We start from the raw sequence: 19,520 nt of genomic DNA on the forward strand, positions 1-19,520 counted from the left end.
ATATTTATATATAAATCTGCTCGTTTTATGTGCATTTTTCTCGCATGTAATTTCTTGCAAAAAAATTTTATTTTATTTCAAATGCAGAAGATATGACTAAACGAACAGATCTATGTAAAGGTTCATCTCCATTTATTGCTCATCAATTTCTAGATATCATTTTTCGTTCTCTCTCTCTCTCTACAAAAGAAACTATAATAAAATACGCGATTGGCCGTAGTTTCATCGGGACACACCTAATCCTAATCCAATCTAACCTAACCTAACCTAACCTCAATCAACCTAATCCTTCAATCTAAAATCCAGTCTTTGGCTGCCTTTAATTGTATCATCCGACGTTTCTCTTAACTATTAAAAATCCCAAGTACGCATCTATTTCGTCCCGAATGCGAAAGATACGACGCAACGCAGCTCGGAAGCCTCGAAATCCAAGGAGATCCCGAGCCTAACCTAACCCCAAGCTCGCGAGGTTGGCATCCCTCGACGTCACTTGACACGCGCTCGCTGCGCGCGCATTGTTTGCACTCGCTCTCGAGGGGGAGGCGGATCCGTCGATAAACGGGAAACAGGTGTCTCGCGCGACGATACACAGAGGGCCGCGAGCGCGGTCCGGAGCACAGGGGGCGCCACGCGGCATCCTTCGGTAGCTCTGGTTGCTCCCATTCCCAGGCGGGGATCATCGTCGCCCGTCGCTGTTTTCTGTTGTGTTTTTTCGGGCCGCGACCGAGCCGTGCCGTGCCGTGCCGTGCCGTGTCGAGGTGGACATGCCGTCGCGATAACCGTCCGCGGGAAAGGGCTCAGCCGTCAACGGGGGGCGCCGAGTCGGGGCGATCGCTCTCTCCGACAGAGAGAGAGAGAGAGAAAGAGAGAGAGAGATCCCAACACGCCGTCGTGTCCGTCGTTGTCCGTCGTTGGTGTCGCGTCGGCCGCGCCGCGTGTAGGCAGGTGTAATTTAATAAGCGCGGACAGGCAGGCAAGGCAGGCAGGCAGGCAGGCTGGGGTGGCTGGCTCGGCGATTTAACAGGATATCGATTTGTCTGGCGCCGCCGTCGCCGCCGCCGCCACCACCGCCGCTGCCGCCGTCGTCGCTACTGCTGCTGCTGCTCATCGAGCACGGCATAGCACACGCAGCAAAGTCAGGCGTTATTACGGGGGACAGCCATGGACGTCGATATTTTTGGGGCACAGCGGTGCCGTGCAGCTGTGCCGTGCGTCGCGGTGGCCGCGTGCCCGATGGGCGACGAGATGTGACGCGAGACGGCCGCCCCGGCGACGATTATATTCGCTTCCGTCACCGAGACAGGAGCGACTACGGAGGCCCGGAACGATTACGGTTCGTGTACGAGAGGCGGGTGCCAGCTACGCTGCGAGGGATCCGTTCGGTGTGTCGCCTCGTCGACGTGTACGGCGCCCTTCCGCTCTAGGATCCCGTTGGTTTGGATCATACGCGACGCGTTGTAAGAGGAGAAAAAAAGAAGGAAGGAGAGAAGGAGGCAACTACTCGTAGGAAACGATGGAGCTCAGCGGTGCGGGAATGCCCGTCGGGGCCGTCGCCTGCCCCGTGTGTACCTTGTACCTGCGCGAGGGCATCAGTCTGCAGAAGCATCTGGACACCCATCCCAAGGAACAGGTTATAGATGCTCTCATCAAGGCTAGCACCTCCTCGATTCAGACGCATCAGCAGCAGCAGCAGCAACAGCATCATCAACAACAACAGCAGCAGCAGCAAGCTACCCCGACGACATCGCTACCGGTATCGCTGCAACCGCAGGCTTCACCGCAAACCCCTACCTCTATTCAGACGCCTCCAGCGTCGCCCCAAGTTTCGCAGAATTCCGCTCACATTTCCACTCATTCGCCGTATCCCATAGGACCCATCTTCGAATGTCCGCCCATAAATACCATGATGCCACCGCAGTTCACGTCATTCAGCTATCAACAGTTTGTCAACAATGGGACCATGATGATACCGCAGTACACGATGGCGCCACAGGCCAATCAGATGATGCAGATGCTGTACAATCCGTACGGTATGTACCAGCAGCAACAAATACCCACCGTCCAAATGATCTCACCGGTTGCAGCTATTCCTGGCGCCGCGAGGATTCGACCAGTGGTAACCATGGCTGGAGAGAGCAACGTCAGAACCGCTCTGGCGATTCCTGTAAATAGTCCCGAGCCGAAGCAGATCCTGCCTGAGATTTTGCCCGATACCGAGCCTGAATCCGGGCAAGTTATGCCGGATGTCAACCTGCCGGCCTCGCCTGTGCTGCAGAACGAGGATGTCTCCATCAGACAGGAGGAGAGCGGCAGCAATGCGTTGCCGATCGATCACAGAGGACAGCAGATGCAAGGCACCGCGTCGTCTGGTGAAAGTACAGTGCAGCACGGGTACAATACTATTCCTAGATCCATCACGATCGCTTGCGCCATGAATAATACCGACGACGATAAAGTGGAGAGTGTCCTACCGGATATGGAGGACGAGGAGCCATCGAATAACATCTCCACTGTGGACTTGCAGTGTAAATCTATAACGTACGAACAACCTGAAGTACAACAGTTTGCGCAACAAGTTATTATGCAAGAAGAATATGTGAGTATATCCAGTAGGAAAACTAACGCAACGAATGATGTTGATTCTATGGCGTGCGAGCACGAATCGGAGATGATGAGCGACGAGAGACCGGCGAGCCGCAACAGCAGTGTCAGTGTCAGCAATAACGTTCCATCGCCGCGTGATCCAGTAACGATAGACGCCTTGAAAGACTCTATTCAACCCGAGCTTAATTCGGTGGAGAAGTTGGAGAATTTGATAACGATAATGGAAACTGAACTTAATAGTGCTTCGCTGCAAAAGGAAAATAGTTTATCGAATGATCGGGAGAGATTAATAGATACGAGGGAGAAATCGGATAGGGAAGAGACCGTGATTCACGATACCGTAGTGACAATTCTAGGCTCTCACGAGAAGAATCACATATTGCCTGATATACAAAAGGATAACAACACATGGTGCCCGAATGATTATGTAGATAACGAACTGAGAACGCTAGAGAAAACTTGTCGTTATTTGTCATACAATATAGAGTGCCCGAAAGTAGATGAAAACGAATTGAAAACGCTAGAGAAAAATTTACATTTATATAAGTATAAGCATAGTTTTTCAGCACCCCCGTCTCCTGTCACGAGGAAGAAGTGCCACAAGACCACGCGTCATTACAGCACGCGGTCAGAGCTCGGATCATGCGAAAATCTCAGCTCGTATCACCATCGTATTGGCTTTGACGAGGACGAGGACGAGAACAAAAACGAGGACGATGACGAGAACGAGGACGAGGAGGACGACGAGGAGCTGGACGAGGACGAGAAGATTGACGAGGAGGATAATTTCGACGAGGCGGACATGGAGATCGAGGAGATTCCCAGTCCGCATACGCCTTTCGCGGAATGCGTCAGATCGCACACCCCACTGTCCACGATCAGCGGTATTTCCGTGTTAAGAGTTAGAAAGGATCTCAGCAAACCATGTTCACCCACATCCATACATTCGTTTCACCATGTGGACAGTGATAGCGTAAGTCACGACGAGGATAGTAATGGTGTAGATAGTAATATTGTAGATAATATTGCAGAGAAAGATCCGATTGACTGTTCCCAAATTGAGGAGAAGATTAAGACTGATCATCAGCATCAGGAGGCGCGCGCGACGGTGTGCGAAAATGTTGAGAAAGTTCAAGAATCAAGTAATAGTAATAGTTATGCATACCAGCAGTCAGTGATAACCGAGCACGTTAGTTCATTTCCTGTGATGCACTCGCAGCCACCTGTCTTGATGCACGAGTCGTATTCCGCGACGAGCAAGACGCAAAATCTCTTAAACTTGTCCGAATCGATTAATCCTACAACCAGCACTGAATCCAAGAGCTTTCATTCTACCAAATCTACGTTGATGCCGAAGCAATCGATGGAACTGCTCAACATAAACGAGGACGCTCACGCTGGACCGATGAACGTCTTTGAATTTGACGGACTACAAATATTAGTTCCTAGTACATTTATAAGCGATTCGTCCCAGAAAGCGGTGAGTGCGACCAGCCAGCAATCTATGGCAAGTAGCGAGGGTGCAATTGGTATCGATGAGGAAGTGAAGAGCATTAATATGCGTGCCGATGAGACGATGCCGCCTAGAGGTGAACTGTCCGAACAAGAGAGTAATGGATGCACAGAGCCGTCTGCATGGCAGGTTTGTAGTATCTCCACTTAAATAATCGAGACTCCCAAAATGTGCATATTCTCAATCTGCAATAATAATATTTGACATTTGCGACTATTTCTGATTTTTCAAGAGAGATTATATAAATTGTTTGGAGATTATTTTGCTCATAACTTATATAGTTTGCAGATTTTTTCTAACATAAATATGCATATCAGGAAATGTAATATATAAAAAGAAAATGTATTTATCATTATTTATTTCATATCTCTTTCTATATAAATATGATTATTATATATATAAATATTAAAATATGCAGAAATAAATATTAAAATATGTATTGTAAGATAATATTGAGAGTTATATTGTGTACATATATTTAAAATTTAAAATTATTTGAAATTTATTATTAAAATCATGAAAAAAGTCTTGTTGGCATAATTTAAAATCAAAGTGAGAGAAAATATTATGAAATTATTATTATTATAATTATAAAATTTTTGTCATTGTTATTATAAAATTTACACTCGAATGTTTTATTATATTTACATTGTAAATTATTGTTTAAAATAATATATGCTAATGTATAATTACATTTTAAAAAAGTATTAAAAAATGAACTTACTTAAAATAATTAAAAATAAGTTATAATGTAAATTAAACAGTAATAAATCTAATAATAGTGTGGATAAACAAAAAGTTCTTCGTGTTACAATGTACATATATTAAAAAATTATATACATACATATATAAAAACTCATATTCTTTGTATAACATATTTTTCCTTATAGTTTTACATGGGTCAAGAATCTTCGCGCATGTCCACCTCTTACGATCTGCTGGCACGAGAAAGCTGGGAGGAATCGGAAGGATCCGACAACGAGATTAGCGGCCCGTTGTTGGATAGTAGATCGTTGGCCACGCACTTCACTTCGAGTCTGTTTCTGGACCGAGACCGGAAGACACCGACTAAACGGACGTTCAAATGTTCTCACTGTAATGAGGTATTTGATTGTCCAAAAGAACGCAGAGTTCACAGTACAACGGTACATAAGGAGGCAGTGCCTAGTAGCAGCAGAGATCAACTGGATCAGTCAGAGATGAAGGACATCAAGTTACTAGACAATCGCGTAAATGTGTTTGACGATATATTTGTGCCGGGTCTACACATGCAACAGATGTATCATCATCAACAACCGCTCCTGCACCAGCTACAGCCACCACCTTCGCAGCCTGGATCGGATGGTTTGACTAAGGCTGAAGCAGATCAAAAGATTGGCGAGAATCTGGTGATACCGTCGAGCATCGAAGTGACCTGCGCGATATGCAGCCAACGATTTAGCAGCGAGAAATCTCTGCAGATACATCACCGGCGTATGCACCTAGCTGAGGTGAACAAACGCATACGCGAAAACGCCAAGTGCCAGATATGCAACGAGGAGTTCCCGTCAGTGTTGTTGTTCAACGCTCATCTCAAGATACACCCGTTGGAGTGCGGACAGTGCGGTAAGTATTTTTATCGGAAGCAGAACTTCAAGCTGCATATGAAACGACACTTGGGCATCAAGCCGTTTCCGTGCACCGTGTGCGACAAGGCGTTTCTCACCAAGCAAAAACTGGACGAACATACCAACGGCCACACTGGTAACGCGCCCGTCAAGTGTAGTTTGTGCAACGAGACTTTTCGCAGGTATTCGAATTTGACGCAGCACAAGAACCGGCATCACCTCAACATCAAGAAGAAACTCAAAGACTATATATGCCATTGCGGTGAAGTGTTCCACACGAAGAAGAAGCTCGCCTGGCACAAGGAGACGCACGACGAGAAGCCCAAGGCATGCACGTATTGTAACGAACGATTCATCCACATGGCCAGTCTGACTCGTCACATGCGTCGCGCTCACAATCGCCGATTCGTTCCTGACGCGCAGCGCGAGAGCGAGAATGTCGAGTGTCCCATTTGCAAGTGTATCTACCTACGATCGTCGTTGGCGGTGCACATGCGCGTCCACAACGGCGAACGACCATACGAATGTCAGGTCTGCTCCAAGGCGTTCAGCACCAAGTGGAATCTACAGTTGCACAAGTGGACGCACGCGGCTCGCAGCACCAAGCCGTTCAAGTGTAATCAGTGCAGCGCTGCCTTTTATCGTCACAGCGACTACACGGCGCACATGAATTCTCACCGTAACGTGCGTCCCTACACGTGCAATTATTGTGGCGCGCAGTTCATTCGCAAGTACAACTGCCTGCGACACGTCAAAGAGCACGAGGAGAACAAGGCGTACACGTGCGACGTATGCAACAAGACCTTCCATCGCTCTTACTATCTCAAGGAGCATCTGCGGGTGCACTCGGGTGCGCGACCGTACACGTGTCACATCTGCGGCAAATCCAGCGGCACCAAGTCCAATCACAACAAGCACGTGCGAATCCATCACGCGCGCGAGCCTGTAAATACCGAAAATTAAATAAGGATCATCTACTATATATATATAAACTTTTGTGTCGCAGTCGCGAGACGAAGACTTGGACAATCCGGTCTCGAGTTTGCCCCGCGCGCTGTACTTATGCGCGAAATTTAATAGCGAGTGTTCAGAGACTTGGATTATATTTTTACGCTTTAACCGGGTATCGAGATCTCGGCAAGCTCGGTTGATTTCGATGCTGCGGACACTCTTTCGTGTGTGCATATGCATTGTATGCACGAAATACTCTAAATATATATTAATTAAGCTCATCCAAGTTACAACACGATGCCAGCATTGAGTCTGGCTTTCAAACACCTTAACTTGGCTCAGCATGATTCACACGGGACGGTCTCGCTAACTGATTTGCTAGCGAGTTTTGCTGTCCTTTCTCTAAATTATAGCTACAATTACTCGGGACTAAAGAATTTAGTTAAGATTATTTAGCGCTGATCGACGCATCACGTATATCGTCGATCGTTTTATTGTACTCAATTTGAGTACTCGTTCACGTGACACAAACACATACATACACACACACAGAGGGATATGTAACCAATATGTATGCGAGATTGTATGCGCCGATGACAATGATGGGATTAAGTCACGTTGAAACTGAAGCGCTGAATCTACTATCATGATTTTTGCTCGATCTTGTATAAGTGTATACATATGTCCGTACATATTTTTAAATATTATAAAAGACGATGATTTAAAAAGAACTGATTTCTATCTAAAAAGTGTAACATAATATAAATTATATATGTAACGCTGTTTTTTGAATCGCCAAGTACGATAGTAATATTTTTATCCTTCTAAAATGATGGATAATGTTGAAAGTGATCTAAATTTAAAGAGAAATTAAAAGTTTTTTTTTTAATACAATTAGTGACAATTTTGTTTCAATTATTAATTATTCGTATTATAACTTATTATTTAATTTTTATTCAAAAAGAAACACTGAGAAACATTTTAAAATTAAAAAAGTTAAATATTTGAAATGTCAAATCTAAGAAAAGAAAATTTAAATAAGAATAAAAGTTATTTATTTAGAATCAAAGACACATGGATGTGACACAATTAATAATAATTTTTATTCTCTATACATATAGCAATGCTTAAAATATATATACACTTATAAAGCAGTTTGGAATAAAACAATAAATAGATCAATATGAATTAATAAGTCAATTGATAGCCAATTTTTATTGAAATTTTCTTATTGAAAGAATATATAGATTTAATATTATTGACATGTCTAATTTTGAGATATTCTCTTAATTTTAAATGGAAAAAAGTTATAAGAAAATAAATTATAGTATTTAGATAATTTTGGAATAAATTTTATTACTAATTATAATAACATTAAGAAAAGCTTGTTTTGAGACTTACCACTTTTAAGATGAATTTTAAGCATTTTTCATCAATATCCACATGAATGAAAACGTTATTATTGTATTTAATGATTCAAAAACAAAATTAATACAAATAAATTAAACTAATTAATTAAAAAATGTATAGACATATGTATACTTATAATATATGTATATATATGCATGAACATATGTATAATTATTATATATATAAAATCGAATATAAAAATCTTAATAGTTTAGTGCTTCAAAGTCAACAGTGATTTAATCTCATCATCGTCATCAGTGCCTATATAAAACATTCTTTCAATAAGAAAATTGAGTATCTTTAGCAATTCTTATTTGTCATGCTAATTTTGCCCATCGTCTTTTTTATATATCCGAAAGTGTCTTACAGTAACACACTTTAAGCATTGCCATACGCGTAGAATAAAAATCGGAGGCGTTATTAATTCTGTCATCTGTGTAGTTTGATTCTAGATAAGTAACTTTTATTGTATCTAAAGTTTTCTTTTTCTTTTTTATTGAAATGCTGTTATATTTACCATTAGTTTTTTGTTATTGACTGCGAAATATCTTTATTTCTAAGAAATTCATCACTACATTATTTGATACATGCATGATAATGTGTATGATGATTAAATTGCTTTAACATGTGATTTAGTTTAATTCGATGGAAAGCTCTTTAATCCTTAGATATTCGTAGATAAGTATTTGAAAACAACATATGTATCATGCATGATATTCTAGAGAAAGAAGAATTTCGTTATTTCATAAAATTTCATATAATTCTATTATTTTATAACAATATCAAAACTAGAAAATGTAGATATGTTTATACATATATTAATTCCGTTATCGGCTATATGTGTGTGTTACATATTGCATAATTGTTTTATTTATTTGTTAATTTAAATAAAAATACATACAAATATATTCAGGATTAACAAATTTTATATAGATGATGATTAAAAAAATTTTTTTTAGATCTATAGAAAAATTTTTTTTAATCACTTTTAGATTTTTTTTTTCAAATATTATATTAAAAAAAATTTGTATATTGAGATTCATATATTAAATTTCAAACAAATTTTATGTTTATTACAATTTGTTTGTTTTACTTATTCTTTTCCTTAAAACAAAACATGATTCCACAAAGATATCTAAGGATTAAATAGAGAGAAAGAGAGAGAAATTGTTGTTTATGTTATATATCGTATTATCAAGCAATCTTGATTATGCAGGGTTGGGATTTTATTATGTTACGTGCTATGTTTTGTACATTTGCATGCTGTGTAGGTCCAGTGACTTGAGACTTTCATTATCCTAAGCTAATAACAAAAATTTTTAATAAAGATAAACCATTATAATATATGTCACAACAAAATTCTTGAATAGTTCTTGCGAGGGAGAAACGCAATGAAGAAACACGTTTGCCAACTAATAGTATAATTATTATATAAAGCTAATTAATCCAATTAATACTTACAAAGATACGGAGCACTTTTACATGTCGATGGTTGTAAAAATTTTTTTTTACAATATCTATTTTGCATAAAAAGTGTGCGAGTTCTTGCACATTGTTTGCCTCTATATAAGCATGAGAACAGCTCATATGAATTGCGTTCAATTTTCTATGTAAGGGCCTATGAATTAATATTATGACTATCGATTATCACAATAGTTACGTATCTTTTAGTTGTTATTCTTCTATATTTATATATTTTGCAATATGTGTATAAGGCCGTATTTTTTATTGGTTATTATAATTCCAAGACTGATCGGTGTTGGTTCGTCATATATTGCTCTCTAGTGCAAATCAAAATAGTTGTATCTCAATTTTAATTTGTTGTGAGTGTTTTCGTTCATTGCGATAAGCAATAATATTGTTATTTGAAAAGTAGAAGAATGTAAATCCAAAAAAAATCCTAGATTTATCTTTTTAAGATATATCTCAAAAAGAAGAAGAGAAGAGAATCTTGCCACAAGTTCTGTCACATTAAAATTTGTTACATAAAAATTCGTGTACAAAATAATATAGTATAGATATTCTCTTGATTAAAAAATGCATAATATACATATAAGACTATATCAAGCTTTTTACACTGCAAAAACTACATTAATCTCTTAATATATCGTGTACTATATTATTTTTGAAACAAATTTTGAAGTTTGTTTTATTAATCACATATAAAAAAAAGTCAGAACCAAATATTTTGGATTTATTCTCTTCTGATATTCACTGCAGTTAGCATGTATCAAAAATCATATGCTATTTGTAAAATCAGAGACTAATGTTTTATAATATAGATATATGACATTGTTAAAAATTAAGCCGATACTTTAGAATATAAGAAATGGAGAATAATTTGGCGTTTGAAAATGGAAATATCTGCTAAATTATATATTTACTGATAAATCATTAGAGGGAAATTCATAATTTATTTTTTTTTTTTATGAAAGAGAGCAATATTAAAGAGAGGATATAGAGAGCTGTCTGAAATAATATATTAATATATACATATAAAATCAGTTGATTTTATATTAATCAAATTATTATATGTGTTAAAACGAGTTCTAATTATTAATTTTAAAACAGAGGATCAATGAGGAGTGACTAATAAAACAGAAATGCAGACTTATAATTTTATGTTCATATATATTTCGATAACAATATGAAAATTTTAATATAGCATGCTAAAATTGAAACATGTTATATATGTTATGATGGAATTTGTTTTAAGTTATTAGTATATTAACCCTTTGTACTCGATATGCTTGTCATCCAACATCATCAAATATTTTGTATAATAAAAATGTGCAAGTATTTTTATCTTATGTTATTTAAAATATAAGATTCATAAAAATCATTGCTCAGCTAAAATTACAACTCGTTGGCAATTAATATAGATAATTGAAGAAAATACAAAAAGTGTTATAAAGTGTATTAAATTTTGACAAAAGATATTTAACTAGCTTTAGAAAATATCAATTATGCACCGATAAAAACAATCACACGTGCTGAAAACAAGTGCGAATATGAATGTAGTAAAAGAAGAAAAGAATGTTGTGTAATGTGAATACTCGTAAATCATTAAAATAGATATATTATAAAATATCCTTACAATATGTATTCGAGTGCAGTATGGAAGTAAAAATGAAAGTAAGTGTGGTTAATAACAACCGAATTCAATTTTCGCCACGAGATTTAACGAAATTGTGCATCATATTTATCATAGGGAAATTTAATATTATGTATATATGTATAACTTTATATGAAAAAAATTTGTAACTTATAAATGTGACGTTTTGCAATTATAATTGCATATTTGATAAGGATAAATGACAGAAAATTAGAATATCTGAGATTAAATTAAATTCTTTGCAATAATATATAATACTATAGGGTGTTTCAATAGGCGTGAATATTTCAGGGAAAGATGCTTTCAAAAGAATTTTGATAATTTTTGTTTTCTTACAAAAACAAATATTTTTCAAATTATACCGACGTTTATAATTTGTTGAATAGTAGAAAAGAAAGATTTTTGAAGATTTGAATTTTTTAGATGCAATTAATTATTTGATCAACACTAAAGTAGACTTTAATACTTCAATAATAATTCTAATTTGATGCATGTTGAAATTAGAAATTCATGCTGAAGTTCTTGAAATTTTAACGGAATGAAAATCTATATCATATTCTGCAAAGAGATCTGATCTCTGAAATATCACATTTGCAGCATCCAGTGTGGCGTGTCTTTTATAATATTATAATCTTTGCACATATAATATTTCTATTGCAGGTCATATTGCTAGCACAAAGGGTTAAATTATTTTTCATAATAAATTATAAGCACAGATATTGAATGTATTGATAAAATTTCACTAATAGATTTTTTCATTTATTTGTCAAATTAGTCCAATATGATTTATTGCATATACTTGCTATTGTAAAATTAATGTATTGTTATAAGTAGCAATTGCAAGCTCACAATCTCCTCATAAATAAACTACTCGTTTAAAAGAAAAATTTTGATACATGATGGAATTTCCAGGTAGCTTGAGAAGCCCACCTGTAACCAACATCGACGTCCAAATGTGCAATTGTTTAGTTAAACGATTCATATTGTACGTATTCATAAAATGAATGTCGTTGTAAATAATGTAAATATGTACATCAGTTCTATTTTATAATAGAGCCAATGAATTGAGATTTGGCAATTGAGTATCATACGAAACTCGATCTATGCTAAGCAGATAAAAGAAAAGATAGGGTAATATTATCATTAAAAGGAAAAAACAATAAATCAACATATGTAAACCTTAATAAAATTTATGTATTGAGGTACGTTTTTAAATAAGTCCCCCTTTTTTCATTTTTGTTCATACACCATTACCCTGTATTTATAATGTTAAATATAATCAATATGATATGATTGAAAAAGAAAAAGCGTACGTAAGAAAATCCTACTTTAAGGGAATATATTTAAAAATTATTTTATATTACATATAGCAATAGAAATTTGGGGATGAAAAGAAAAACGCTATTAAAAATTCAATAAAAGCTCAAAATGTTGTTCAAATTAATCAATCAATTTTTTATGCAAAATAAGATCCAATTTGTAATTTATAAAATCTGGAGAATGATTGAACAAAAATTGAATTTATATTATAACATATTTATATTCATTAATATGTTCTCGTGTGATTTAAATATTTCTTCTAAAAAATAATAAATAATAAAAATAATTATGGAAGATAAAATATATATTTTCCATCTATTTAATTTCTTAATTTTGAAAATTAAAAATTTAATTATTAAAAATTAAAAATTTTTATAGATAAATATGTGTCAATTTTTTGTGATTCATCTCTATTCTGTTTGAATTGTATATGCATCTGAAGAAGTCCTAACATATCGTTTAAAAAAAAATATTGCTAAAAGTCAGAAAGTATAGAAAATTGTTTAGAAGATTAAATTTATATTATTAATTAAATTATATTGTATTGTATTACCTGCTTTCCTCGAAGTTTATATTATCAATTAAATTATATTGCATAACCCCTATTTCCGAATATTTTCCTTATTTTACATGTTCTTTAAATTTTTGTACATCAGATGATAAAATATATGTTCAAATTTAAATCATAAAAAAACCCCAGAATGAGGGAAACTTGAATGACAGAAATTCCTGAAATCTTTTAATCTCTAAGGCCCATATTCTGAATCCTCTTTTATCGATAAAAGTGCCTCTAAAAGTGGCATATAAGCCTTCTGATTGGCTACAGGCCGCTTTTAGGAGCACTTTTATCGATAAAAGAGAATTCAGAATATGGGCCTAATTCTCGTTTAATGAACGTACTTTGTTTTTTTTTTATCCTGATTGATCAATTAAAAAGCTTCAAGTATGATGAGGGAGGCACAGATTGAAAAAAAGATTCAAATAACATAGATACACTTGTCTCTTTCAATGTATTACCATTTACTAAAAACATTTGTCTCAACTTCAGTATTGTTAATGCTATGTAGCATAAGTAATTTAATTAATAGTAAGTAAATAATAAGTATTATTATAACAATTATATTATTAATAATTATTTACAAAAATATAATCATAGTAAACTATTGTTGAATAACTTATAATTTTCTTTTTTAATACAATATTATCTCGAAACATTTTTTGAACAATGTTTTTGAGGAGGGTTTTACCCATCGAGTTTTCTGCATTAGCCAATCAGAAAATAACAACAAGGATAGAGATCAGTGTCCTTTATGCTGATGTTTGATGTTCATTTTCGGCGTCAAAAAACATCATGATTAAAAATAACGAATTGATATCTTTATTTATAATCATGTGATTTGATCTTGAAAATGAGCATCAAACGTCAGCATAAATAAGAGTCTACATACAAGTATTGTATATAATTGTATACACAGTTGTATGACCTTAAATGTATAACCTTAAAGTAGTTGTCACGTTATTTTGGAAAATTTCTCATAGCGAGGATAATTCTGTTAGAAAAATCGATTGTTTCAGGAAAATGTCGGTGAAGGAGAAGAGCGACACTCAAGTGCCGGCCGAGGAAAGCGATTTATTGTCGATCCGTCCCCTCGGCGGGGGTCAAGAAGTTGGCAGGTCGTGCATCATGTTAGAATTTAAGGGAAAGAAAATCATGTTAGACTGCGGCATACATCCCGGTTTATCAGGTATGGATGTATTTCCGTTCGTCGATCTGATCGAGGCCAACGAGATCCATTTACTGTTAGTGTCTCATTTTCACCTGGATCATTGCGGAGCACTACCCTGGTTTTTGGAAAAGACAAAATTCAAGGGTCGTTGCTTCATGACGCACGCCACAAAAGCTATTTATCGCTGGCTATTGTCGGATTATATCAAAGTGAACAATATAAACAATGAAGAGATATTGTACACAGAAACCGATCTGGAGACTAGTATGAACAAGATAGAAACGATCAACTTCCACGAAGAGAAGGATGTATTTGGAATCAAGTTTTGGGCGTACCATGCTGGTCACGTATTGGGCGCAGCTATGTTTATGATCGAGATTGCTGGCGTCAAGATTCTGTACACCGGTGACTTCAGCCGGCAGGAAGACAGGCACTTGATGGCCGCCGAAATTCCGAACATTCATCCTCACGTTCTGATTACAGAGTCCACCTATGGCACTCACATCCATGAGAAGAGGGAGGACCGAGAGAAAAGATTCACAAATATCGTGCACAAAATTGTCAATCGGGGAGGCAGATGTTTGATACCTGTGTTTGCGTTAGGAAGGGCACAGGAACTTCTTCTCATCTTGGACGAGTATTGGAGTCAGCATTCGGAACTGCATGAAATACCGATCTACTATGCCTCTTCATTAGCGAAAAAATGTATGGCCGTTTACCAGACATATATCGATGCTATGAATGACAAAATCAGACGACAAATAGCCATCAACAATCCTTTCCTATTCAAGCATATATCAAATTTGAAGAGGATAGATCATTTCGAGGACATCGGGCCGTGCGTGATGATGGCTTCGCCCGGCATGATGCAGAATGGTATGTCAAGAGAGCTATTTGAATCTTGGTGTACAGATGCGAAAAATGGTGTCATAATAGCAGGCTATTGTGTGGAGGGTACCCTGGCTAAGACTATTTTATCGGAGCCGGAAGAAATCACGACTATGTCCGGACAAAAGCTGCCACTAGAAATGTCCGTCGATTATATATCGTTCTCTGCTCATACCGATTATCAACAAACGTCAGAGTTCATACGCGCTTTAAAGCCGCCGCACGTAGTGCTAGTGCATGGTGAACAAAACGAGATGGACCGATTGAAAGCAGCGTTACAACGGGAATACGAGGATGATCCGAGCACTAGTATGGAAATACACAATCCACGAAATACGGTAGCGGTGGAACTCTACTTTAGAGGTGAGAAGACAGCCAAGGTAATGGGCACGCTGGCAATGGAAACTCCTAAACCAGGACAAAAGTTGTCGGGCGTGCTGGTTAAGAGGGACTTCAATTATCAAATGCTGGCTCCGGGCGACCTGTCCAAATACACTGATATGAGTATGAGTCAAGTTATACAGCGACAGAGCGTGTACTTTTCCACGTCATTGTTTGTGCTAAAGGATCTGCTGACGCAAATAACCGGTAACCTGGAGGTTGTAGACGATAAGAAGCTGAGAATGTTCGAGAACGTTGATGTGACGATCGATGGCAAAATCGTCACGATGGAATGGATAGTGACGCCAGTCAACGATATGTACGCGGATTTCGTTCTAGCGGCGATACTACAGGCTGAGACAATGGATCAGTCACCGAAGGTACTACCCGCGCCCACCGAAATGGACCGGATGCACTTCAAGGAATGTCTCATAGAGATGCTGCAGGAGATGTTCGGCGAAGATTCCGTGCCCAAAATATTCAAGGGCGAGAAACTCTATGTCACGGTGGATGGTAAGAAGGCGCATATAGACTTGTTGAATTTAGAGGTGACCTGCGAAGAAGACAAGACTTTCGAGCAGATAGTGCGAACGGCGGTAACGAAACTGCATCAATCGTTAGCGTCGGCTTCTGATGTAATCTAAAGTACAAATATACATATACATACATATAAATAGACATAACAATAAAAAATAGTTTTTATTAAAATAACATTATATATATATATAGCGTCGTTTTAATAAAAACTATTTTTTATTGTTACGAATATGTTTAAGTGTTAAGTTAATGTTTATAAGTGTTCATAAACCATATCGATATTGTTTTTCTACACACATATATAATTTTATTTCATATTTTGTACATTCAAATATAAATCATATAGTTATCATATTATATAGCAATAATTATCATATTATTTTGAAATAATGTGAAAATTAATATTTCATACTTGCATACTGTATTTAGGAGATTAAGCTTATTCTGTATCGAGAGAATTTATACATTATTTTTTTAAATATTTATTTAATTTTTTTTTAGTTTAAATCATTTTGAATATATTATTATAAGTATAAAAATTATTAATGTATAAAATTTAATGAATTTCAACAAAGAACTTTAAAATATTTAATTTAAAGGAGTTTATATTTTTTATGTCTATTATATTAATTAAATTGTATTATGATATTATCTACTCTAAATGTTTTTCTTATGTTTTTGTTTTTAAATTTTCGTACATCGAATAATATAACAAGTGTTCAAATTTAAACGATAAGAAATCCGTAGAATAAGAGAAACTTAAATGAGAATAGTCCCTAAAATCTTTAATCTCTCTATTTCTTATCCAATGAACGTATTTTGCTTTTTTGATCCTGATTGGTCAATAGACGCATTCAGCGGACTCAACCGTTAAGTAGCAATCGAATATGATTGGTTTCTACTTTCAGGTCCGACCAATCAGCGTCGAATTACATCAGAAAATCTAGTAATGTTGCCCAACTGTTGAGTCTGCTGAATGCGGCCATTGGCTGCGTTCAGCAGAAAAAGCTGCTTTGCAACTGTTGTAAAATTCGTGAGCCTGATTGGTGTATGTTCTTAATTTTGACTGGATCTAAGAGCATACACCAATCAGATTCACGAATTTTACACAGTTGCAAAGCAGCTTTTCCTGCTGAACGCAGGCATTGACTGACAACACTGAGAAGATTTCCGTACAATTGTGTAGTGTATAACCTCAAAATAGTTGTCGCGTTATTCTGAGAAATTTCTTGTAGCGAGGATAATTCTGTAAGGAAAGTCGGCATTTTCGACAAAATGTCGGCGAAGAGGAAAAGTGATACCCAAGTGCCGGCCGAGGAAAGCGATTTGTTGTCGATCCGTCCCCTCGGCGCGGGCCAAGAGGTCGGCAGGTCGTGCATTATGTTAGAATTTAAGGGAAAGAAGATCATGTTGGATTGTGGCATACATCCCGGTCTATCGGGTATGGATGCTCTTCCGTTTGTTGATCTGGTCGAGGCTGACGAGATCGACTTACTGTTAATTTCTCATTTTCACCTGGACCACTGTGGAGCGTTGCCCTGGTTTCTGCAAAAGACAAGCTTCAAGGGTCGTTGTTTTATGACACACGCCACCAAGGCTATTTATCGCTGGTTATTGTCGGATTACATCAAGGTGAGCAACATAGCCACCGAGCAGATGCTGTACACAGAATCTGATCTGGAAACTAGTATGGACAAGATAGAAACGATCAACTTCCACGAAGAGAAGGATGTATTTGGAATCAAGTTTTGGGCGTACAATGCTGGGCACGTATTGGGCGCAGCTATGTTTATGATCGAGATTGCTGGCGTCAAGATTCTGTACACCGGTGACTTCAGCCGGCAGGAAGACAGGCACTTGATGGCCGCCGAAATCCCGAACATTCATCCTGATGTTCTGATTACAGAGTCCACCTATGGCACTCACATCCACGAGAAGAGGGAGGATCGAGAAGGCAGATTCACAAATCTCGTCCATGAGATTGTCAATCGAGGCGGTAGATGTTTGATACCTGTGTTTGCGTTAGGAAGGGCACAGGAACTTCTTCTTATCTTAGACGAATATTGGAGTCAGCATTCGGAACTGCATGAAATACCGATCTACTATGCCTCTTCATTAGCGAAAAAATGTATGGCTGTTTACCAGACATATGTCAATGCTATGAACGACAAAATCAGACGACAAATAGCCATCAACAATCCTTTCGTATTCAAGCATATATCAAATTTGAAGGGGATAGATCATTTCGAGGACATCGGGCCGTGCGTGGTGATGGCTTCGCCCGGCATGATGCAGAGTGGTCTGTCAAGAGAGCTATTTGAATCTTGGTGTACAGATGCGAAAAATGGTGTCATAATAGCAGGCTATTGTGTGGAGGGTACCCTGGCTAAGACTATTTTATCGGAGCCGGAAGAAATCACGACTATGTCCGGACAAAAGCTGCCACTAAAAATGTCCGTCGATTATATATCGTTCTCTGCTCATACCGATTATCAACAAACGTCAGAGTTCATACGCACTTTAAAGCCGCCGCACGTAGTGCTAGTGCATGGTGAACAAAACGAGATGGGCCGATTGAAAGCAGCGTTACAACGGGAATACGAGGATGATCCGAGCACTAGTATGGAAATACACAATCCACGAAATACGGTAGCGGTGGAACTCTACTTTAGAGGTGAGAAGACAGCCAAGGTAATGGGCACGCTGGCAATGGAAACTCCTAAACCAGGACAAAAGTTGTCGGGCGTGCTAGTTAAGAGGAACTTCAATTATCATATGCTGGCTCCGTGCGACCTGTCCAAGTACACTGATATGAGTATGAGTCAAGTTATACAGCGGCAGAGTGTGTACTTCTCCGCATCGTTGCCTGTACTAAAGCATCTGCTGACGCAGATAGCCGGTAACCTGGAGGTTGTAGACGACAAGAAGCTGAGAGTGTTTAAGAACGTTGATGTGACGATCGATGGCAAAATCGTCACGATGGAATGGATAGCGACGCCAGTCAACGATATGTACGCGGATTCCGTTCTAACGGCGATACTGCAGGCCGAGATAATGGATCAGTCACCGAAGATACTACCCGCGCCCACCAAAATGGACCGGATGCACTTCAAGGAATGTCTCATAGAGATGCTGCAGGAGATGTTCGGCGAAGATTCCGTGCCCAAAATATTCAAGGGCGAGAAACTCTATGTCACGGTGGATGGTAAGAAGGCGCATATAGACTTGTTGAACTTGGAAGTAACTTGCAAGGAGAACGAAGTTTTCCAGCAAATTGTGCAAACGGCAGTAACGAAACTGCATCAGTCACTAGCGCCTCCTTGCGATGTAATTTAATGTATAAATAGATACATATAACGTCGTTTTAATAAAAACTATTTTGTACCGTTAAAAATATATTTATTGTTTATAAATAATATCGATTTTCATTTCATACACACATATATAATTTTAACTCATATTTCGCA

The 19,520-nt window shown here is 37.5% G+C and overlaps 3 protein-coding genes across 6 annotated transcripts; all 3 read left to right on the forward strand.

Annotated features, from left to right (window-relative positions):
• Positions 1–598: 598 nt before the first annotated feature.
• Positions 599–12,418, forward strand: LOC145975298 (uncharacterized). The gene is made up of 2 exons (XM_083105657.1): positions 599–4,246; positions 5,008–12,418. The coding sequence occupies exons 1-2, from the start codon at positions 1,514–1,516 to the stop codon at positions 6,685–6,687; spliced, it is 4,413 nt and encodes a 1,470-aa protein (XP_082961783.1). The 5' UTR covers positions 599–1,513; the 3' UTR covers positions 6,688–12,418.
• Positions 12,419–13,814: 1,396 nt separating this feature from the next.
• On the forward strand, positions 13,815–16,645 carry LOC145975338 (cleavage and polyadenylation specificity factor 73-like). Of its 4 annotated transcripts, none has more exons than XM_083105738.1 (2): positions 13,815–14,265; positions 14,326–16,645. In XM_083105738.1, the coding sequence occupies exons 1-2, from the start codon at positions 14,010–14,012 to the stop codon at positions 16,158–16,160; spliced, it is 2,091 nt and encodes a 696-aa protein (XP_082961864.1). In that variant the 5' UTR covers positions 13,815–14,009; the 3' UTR covers positions 16,161–16,645. The 4 variants fall into 4 exon arrangements, with proteins under 4 accessions (XP_082961864.1, XP_082961866.1, XP_082961865.1 ...); XM_083105740.1 differs by having other exon boundaries at positions 13,816–14,024; positions 14,096–16,645; XM_083105739.1 differs by having other exon boundaries at positions 13,816–14,011; positions 14,096–16,645.
• A 498-nt stretch (positions 16,646–17,143) lies between these two features.
• On the forward strand, positions 17,144–19,449 carry LOC145975339 (cleavage and polyadenylation specificity factor 73-like). The gene has a single exon (XM_083105742.1). The coding sequence runs from the start codon at positions 17,329–17,331 to the stop codon at positions 19,387–19,389; it is 2,061 nt and encodes a 686-aa protein (XP_082961868.1). The 5' UTR covers positions 17,144–17,328; the 3' UTR covers positions 19,390–19,449.
• Positions 19,450–19,520: the final 71 nt, after the last annotated feature.

Source organism: Camponotus vicinus, unplaced genomic scaffold, assembly GCF_025532165.1.
Source record: "Camponotus vicinus isolate PSW18456_S1 unplaced genomic scaffold, iyCamVici1.0 SCAF_8, whole genome shotgun sequence".
Lineage (NCBI taxonomy): Eukaryota > Metazoa > Arthropoda > Insecta > Hymenoptera > Formicidae > Camponotus > Camponotus vicinus.